A 7,192-nucleotide genomic window follows, 5' to 3' on the forward strand; every position below is an offset into this window, starting at 1 on the left:
TCTCACTGCTCTGTGGGCTTTTTCACTCATGGGTGTTTGCATGCTATCCGTTGCCACCTGTTTTCTGTTGCTGGTGTCTGCCTCCTGCTCCATCTTTGAAGAAAAGGAACAAGAAAAGTAACAACTGAGAAACAGAGACAAAAAATTGTCTCTCCCTTCTGGTTCCTCCAGACCACCCACTCATCCATCTTGTTCAATGACAGCTTCTCTTCCTTTAATTAATCAACGTGGTATATTTGTAAAGATCTTTATATTTATAAAAGATCTTTAAATTTTTTAGTTATTAAAGCCCTTACTCTTTGTCAGGGTGTAACTGAGTGAGCTCTGGAGTTTGGAAGGCAGATCTTAGAAGTGGGCCAGAGAGCTCCTTCTGAGATCCAAGCATAGGGAATTGCACCTGCTGTGCATGGTAAGACAGTGTGCTTGGTAGCTCACAAGGGCAAGGTGAGAATGGAAACTTTCATACCTTTGTGATGGGGGTTATGAAATCCTACCAAGAAACACCAGGTATCAGATGTGGGGTCCTGTTTTCCCAAAGCCACAAACGCTTGAAGGAAGATCTTGTGTGATAAAATAATTACCACATGAACCAATTTTGCATGCACAGCAATTCTGAGAGCCCATCCTGGGAGCTAGGTGTGTAGTGTTTATCGTATTGTTGAGGCTCGTAAAAATCTTGTATGGCTGCAGGCAAGCCAAACCCTTGAGAGGCACTGCATCTCCGCTGACTCTGGAGGACCAAGCCCAATTGCTTCCCTGTATATAAGGGGAAGTGTCTATGCTTGGGGTAGAGGAGTGTTTAGCTCCTTCCCTTACTCTACCTTGCTCCTACTTTTCTCTAAGTCAACATGAGTCGGCAGTTTAGTTCCAGGTCTGGGTACCGAAGTGGAGGGGGCTTCAGCTCCGGCTCTGCTGGGATAGTCAACTACCAGCGCAGGACCACCAGCAGCTCCACACGCCGCAGTGGAGGAGGTGGTGGGAGATTTTCAAGCTGTGGTGGTGGTGGTGGTGGTAGCTTTGGTGCTGGTGGTGGATTTGGAAGTCGGAGTCTTGTTAACCTTGGTGGCAGTAAAAGCATCTCCATAAGTGTGGCTAGAGGAGGTGGACGTAGTGGCTTTGGTGGTGGTTATGGTGGTGGTGGCTTTGGTGGCGGTGGCTTTGGTGGTGGTGGTTTTGGTGGTGGTGGCTTTGGTGGTGGTGGCATTGGGGGTGGTGGCTTTGGTGGTTTTGGCAGTGGTGGTGGTGGTTTTGGTGGAGGTGGCTTTGGGGGTGGTGGATATGGGGGTGGTTATGGGCCTGTCTGCCCCCCTGGTGGCATACAAGAAGTCACTATCAACCAGAGCCTTCTTCAGCCCCTCAATGTGGAGATTGACCCTGAGATCCAAAAAGTGAAGTCTCGAGAAAGGGAGCAAATCAAGTCACTCAACAACCAATTTGCCTCCTTCATTGACAAGGTGAGTTTCTCTGCTCAATGCACTGGTATGGCTGCTGCTGGTCCACTTGGGACTGGTGCAGTCAAAATACATGTAGGTTTGAACCTCAAGTTTCCATGTTTACATGGTTAAAAGGATGTTTTGTGGAATGGTCTCCTGGGAGATATGTTAGAAGCATGCTTGTGAATGGTGCTAATGACTCTCTCTTGGACAAAGGGTTCTGTGGTCTACCTAAAGATGGATCAGTGTGACATTAACATTTAAGTGTTTTTTATTCAGCTCTTGAGCTGAATTGGGACTCATATCTGTTGAATGAAGATAATAGAAATGGGGCTAACTGAACTTTCCAGGGTGCAAGTGAGAACCCTGGAAAGGTCTTCCTAACCATAGAAAGGGAGCTGAGTGTGAACATAGTATAGAGTATTATTGTAGCAGAAAATATGTAGTAAGTCAGTGCCAAACATCTTTTGCTGTCAGAGGGGAGCTCTGCCTTGTAATAATTTTACATTGGTACTGGATGAGGCTTGAGCTTTTTTACACTAATATCTCCAAAAATCAGTTCTAAAAAAACCCAGATAAACCATTTTTTAACTTTTTGCTTAATCATTGATAGTGCCAATCCAAGCTTATCCACAACAAATTTCAAATCCAATTTTGAATTTTCCTGATATGCTTTTGAAATGTGTGTGTGTCCTGGGGATGTAAACCAATTTTTATGGTAATATACCTCACAAAATTTTGGAAGGCAAATCTCTTAAATACCATGCACCTATTTCGAAACATAATTGCAATAATTCTGTATGTACTTTGCTATTGGTATTTGTTTAGTTACTCCCTTCCAAGCCCTCTCTGAATTAACGAGTTGGGTTTTGTTATGCAGATGATGCTAACTTGATCATCTTCTTCCTATTTATCTGTCATGGTCAGAAGATAGGAACTGAAGTTCTTTTCCAAATGAGGCCTCCATGGCTATGGGACCCCTTTTCTGTATCAGGAGTAATGGGGTCTTGTGTTTTTAGGTGAGGTTCCTGGAGCAGCAGAACCAGGTACTGCAAACAAAATGGGAGCTGCTGCAGCAGGTAGATACCTCCACTAGAACCCATAATTTAGAGCCCTACTTTGAGTCATTCATCAACAATCTCAGAAGGAGAGTGGACCAACTGAAGAGCGATCAATCTCGGTTGGATTCAGAACTGAAGAACATGCAGGACATGGTGGAGGATTACCGGAACAAGTAAGGGACCCTGTCTGGGCCATTCTTAATTCTTGCTCCAAAAGAGTTCCAGAAAGTGATAAGCTAAGATCATGAAGCAGTATGTAGCTATGTCTTTTCTTAGGTTAGAGGCACATCAATTTGGCATTTTCAGAAATCTTCATTTTCTCAGGAGATGGAAATAGTTTAGTGGTTTTATTGCTCAGTAGAAAGGAGTGGCCAATATGTCCCAGGTTCATAATAGAAAGGCAGTGATAGGCAATGCCACCTTTAGTCTAGAATGCTGGACTTCAGGTCTTACCCCCTCTGAATCTCCTAATTATTTCTGCTTTCCTGCAGGTATGAGGATGAAATCAACAAGCGGACAAATGCAGAGAATGAATTTGTGACCATCAAGAAGGTGAGCAAATTCTGTACAATGGAACTCACATTTGAAATAAATAATGGAAGAGAGTCTCCAATTACTAAGCAGAAAGCAGCCATGATATGGAGAGCCAGGGAGTAGACCTGAGGAGTATCTGGAGTGGGGCTGTATTTTCACATCATCATGGACCTAGACTGATCCAGACACTTGGCTTCTCCGTGTTTCTCAGCACCTTACATAGTAGGTGGAGAGGCAGGTTCTCAGCAAGCCAGGTGCACTCCCTTGATGGTGGTGCTATCTGGGGGTGGGGCAGTCAGGGAACTGTGATCTACCTGGGGTAAAAAGGAGTGGAGTAGACCCAAAGCTCCTTTTTTGCTTGGAGAATCCCCTTACAGGTAATGAGAGGGAGCTGCCCTGGAGAGAATGTGTCTTCACGATGCCCTTTGTTCCTCTAGGATGTGGATAGTGCTTATATGACCAAGGTGGACCTTCAGGCCAAACTTGACAACTTGCAGCAGGAAATTGATTTCCTTACAGCACTCTACCAAGCAGTAAGTCTTCCAGTTTCAACCAAGTTTTTCTAAATGGAGAGTTTTTAAGTCTGACTCCACCACGATTCAGAAGAATAGATATTTATCTTTTATCTTCTGACTGCTTTCTCTGTCTAAGTTGTTTTTTGTTTCAGTGTTGTAAGAGTCACTAACCTATTATGTCTTGCAGGAGTTGTCTCAGATGCAGACTCAAATCAGTGAAACTAATGTCATCCTCTCTATGGACAACAACCGCAGTCTCGACCTGGACAGCATCATTGCTGAGGTCAAGGCCCAGTATGAGGAGATTGCCCAGAAGAGCAAAGCTGAGGCTGAGTCCTTGTACCAGAGCAAGGTGAGTGGGCTGAAGGCCTAGCCAGTTTCCCTGAAATGGCTTGTCTTGCTATCCTGTGTTATCTCATGTATGTGTGTCTGCGTCATGCTGAGTTCTGCCCACATTTAACAAATGCTATCTACCATCTTTAGTATGAAGAGCTGCAGATCACTGCTGGCAGACATGGTGATAGTGTGAAAAATTCAAAGATAGAAATTTCCGAGCTGAATCGTGTGATCCAGAGACTTAGATCTGAAATCGACAATGTCAAGAAGCAGGTATGTGCTTCCTCCTTCTAGCACTCAGCTGCATGGAATGGGGGTAACCCTCAGGTAAACGGCGAGTGCTTTCTTAGTTTTGAATCTTGCAATTCATACCCAGGCTACATTATTATCCCTGGTTCCTTTTGTGACTATACTAGTTTCCAGAATGCAGCCATCATGCTGGGTTCTCTTTAAGGAAATCTGTGAGAATGGCCTAATAGAGAAAGATGGAATGGTCAATGTGAGCGATCTAGCCTATGACCCAAAGTGGACTTAAGAGTTGGGGAGTGACAGGAAGCACAGCCAGGAGGTTTTAGAGTAGGTGTTTAGAAGAATGTCAAGTCTGTAAGGATTGTAGGAGCCTTATTCAGGGCCAAGAGAGGCTGTTGAGTTACCCCTAAGGTCTTTTAAGGAAGTCAACATGGTGATGCATTATCCCGTGTGATATGACTTAAGGCCAAGTGGTTCTGTTGGACTCATTATTGGCCTTACTGGAGTGGGGAGACCTGGGATGAGGAGGCCACGGGGGGAATGCATGTTATGAGAGGATGTCACATTCTTTTTCAGATCGCCAACTTGCAGCAGTCCATCAGTGATGCAGAGCAGCGTGGTGAGAGTGCCCTCAAGGATGCCAAGAACAAGCTGAACGACCTGGAGGATGCCCTGCAGCAGGCCAAGGAAGACCTGGCCCGCCTGCTGCGCGACTACCAGGAGCTGATGAACACCAAGCTGGCCCTGGATCTGGAGATTGCCACCTACAGGACCCTCCTGGAGGGAGAGGAAAGCAGGTGAGGAAGGGATGCTGGGAGTCGAACCTCTTCTCATGGTCTTCCTTCCTTGCAAGCTGACTGTTGTTGAAGACGCAACCATCTGACTGCAGCTTGTCCTGGGTATGGGGAAATGAAAAGTACACGGAGCAGGAGGAAAGACCTAGTTTTACTTTGGGAGCTGGAGTTCCAAGCTGTTTATTTTTTTCTTCTAGGGCTGTAACATATCTAGAAAGAGCTTTGAGGTGGAGCAAATTATTCCATATCTGGGCTGCCTCAGATGGCAGCTGGCCTAAAGTCAGCACCTGTAGAGGGGGCCTTCATTGGCTGCAAGGCTCTTGTCTCATTTATATGAGAATTTCTCCCTGTTTGGCCCTTGCTGAGAAAAATGACAGGTTTGGGAGGCCTGAGGGAACTGGGTTAAGCTTCAGATCAGGTGCACTGGAGCAGCCCCAGACAGGGAGAGTCTTCAAGGTGGCGGAGCGGGGGGAATGGGGAAGGGGTTTGTGAAGCTGGAGTGTCCTGAGGAATTTTCTTCTTTTCTCCTACAGGATGTCTGGAGAATGTGCCCCGAACGTGAGCGTGTGTAAGTCCAAGCGGATTTCTTAGGGGCATGTGCAAGCTTTGTTGGGTTGGAAAGGGAGTTGAAGTTGAAAATAACTGAGCTTCCTCTTGCAGCTGTGAGCACAAGCCACACCACCATCAGTGGAGGTGGCGGCCGAGGAGGTGGCGGCGGGGGCTACGGCTCTGGAGGTAGCAGCTATGGCTCCGGAGGTGGCAGCTATGGTTCTGGAGGTGGCGGCGGCGGCGGCGGCCGTGGCAGCTATGGCTCCGGAGGTGGCAGCTACGGCTCCGGAGGCGGCGGCGGCGGCCATGGCAGCTACGGCTCCGGAAGCAGCAGTGGGGGCTACAGAGGCGGCTCTGGAGGAGGCGGCGGCGGCAGCTCGGGCGGCCGGGGCTCTGGCGGCGGGAGCTCCGGAGGCTCCATAGGCGGCCGGGGATCCAGCTCTGGGGGTGTCAAGTCCTCTGGTGGCAGTTCCAGCGTGAAGTTTGTTTCTACCACTTACTCCGGAGTAACCAGATAAAGAGATACCCTCTGTTTCGTTAGCTCTAGTTCTCCCCAGCATCACTAACAAATATGCTTGGCAAGACCAAGGTCAATTTGTCCCAGCCTTACTGGAGAAAAGAGCTATGGTTAGTTACACTAGCTCATCCTATTCCCCCAGCTCTTTCTTTTCTGCTGTCTCCCAATGAAGTTTTCAGATCAGTGGCAGTCTCAGTCCCCTGGCTATGACCCTGCTTTGTGCTTTCCCTGAGAAACAGTTCAGCAGTGACCACCACCCATGTGACATTTCAAAGCACCTTCTTAAGCCAGCCAGAGTAGGACCAGTTAGATCCAGGGTGTGGACAGCTCCTTAGCATCTTATCTCTGTGCTGTTTTGGTTTTGTACATAAGGTGTTAGCAAGTTGTTTTTCTTTTGTGGAGAGGTCTTAAACTCCCCGTTTCCTTGTTTTGCTGCAATAAACTGCATTTGAAATTCTCCATGTATCTCAGTCTCCCTTGTTTACGGCACTCTTTAACCTGGATGGGTGTTTTGTGAGGTAAAAGAAGATACTAGAGCCACATGGCATATGGGAGAGTCATGCACACAAACATGAGAAAAATGCAGAGGTCAACCAGGCAACATTTCACCAGATTAGAATCACAGAGAGAGAGAGCAAGCACTTTCCCAGACGGTGGGGACGTCATGGAGAAATGGAGAGACTGGGTGGCAGATTTTATTCATTTGAGAAGGCTTTCTTGAAAAGGGCAGTGAGCAAGCAGGTTGGGAGGGAGAGGTGTGGCTTTGAGAAGAAGGGAGAGTATGGCACGAAAAAGTAATTCTTCACGTGGAACAGCCAGTAAGGAGGGGCATGAGTAATATAGGGTCAGCAGTTACTGCAGCCAGAATACAGACTTTGGCTTGGGGAGTTCAAGAACTACGAGTGGTAATAGAGAGTTAGATTTTTCCATTTCCCTTCTCTTTTTGTGCCATCATTCAAAGCTCTGCCTAATCTAAGAAGTTCCCTTGTTGACACATATCTCATACTTGTAGAGTAGTACAAGAGAATAGCATAGTGGCCAGAAGCATGGACAGTTGAACTCAGATATGCTTGGGTTTGAATCTTACCGTCGCCATTTACTAGTTCTGTAATACAGTGCAAGTTACAGACATCTCCGCACCTCAGTTTTAGTATCTCTAAATTGGGGATGATAATGCCTTCCTTGTGGGAATAGTGTGAGGATT

At 46.8% G+C, this 7,192-nt stretch overlaps 1 protein-coding gene across 1 annotated transcript; it reads left to right on the forward strand.

Moving 5' to 3' along the window:
• The first annotated feature begins 789 nt into the window (after positions 1 to 789).
• Positions 790 to 6,447, forward strand: LOC105474305 (keratin 1). Its single transcript, XM_011728879.3, has 9 exons — positions 790 to 1,454; positions 2,453 to 2,667; positions 2,986 to 3,046; positions 3,466 to 3,561; positions 3,731 to 3,895; positions 4,027 to 4,152; positions 4,705 to 4,925; positions 5,456 to 5,490; positions 5,583 to 6,447. The coding sequence occupies exons 1-9, from the start codon at positions 849 to 851 to the stop codon at positions 5,987 to 5,989; spliced, it is 1,932 nt and encodes a 643-aa protein (XP_011727181.2). The 5' UTR covers positions 790 to 848; the 3' UTR covers positions 5,990 to 6,447.
• Positions 6,448 to 7,192: the final 745 nt, after the last annotated feature.

Source organism: Macaca nemestrina, chromosome 10, assembly GCF_043159975.1.
Source record: "Macaca nemestrina isolate mMacNem1 chromosome 10, mMacNem.hap1, whole genome shotgun sequence".
Lineage (NCBI taxonomy): Eukaryota > Metazoa > Chordata > Mammalia > Primates > Cercopithecidae > Macaca > Macaca nemestrina.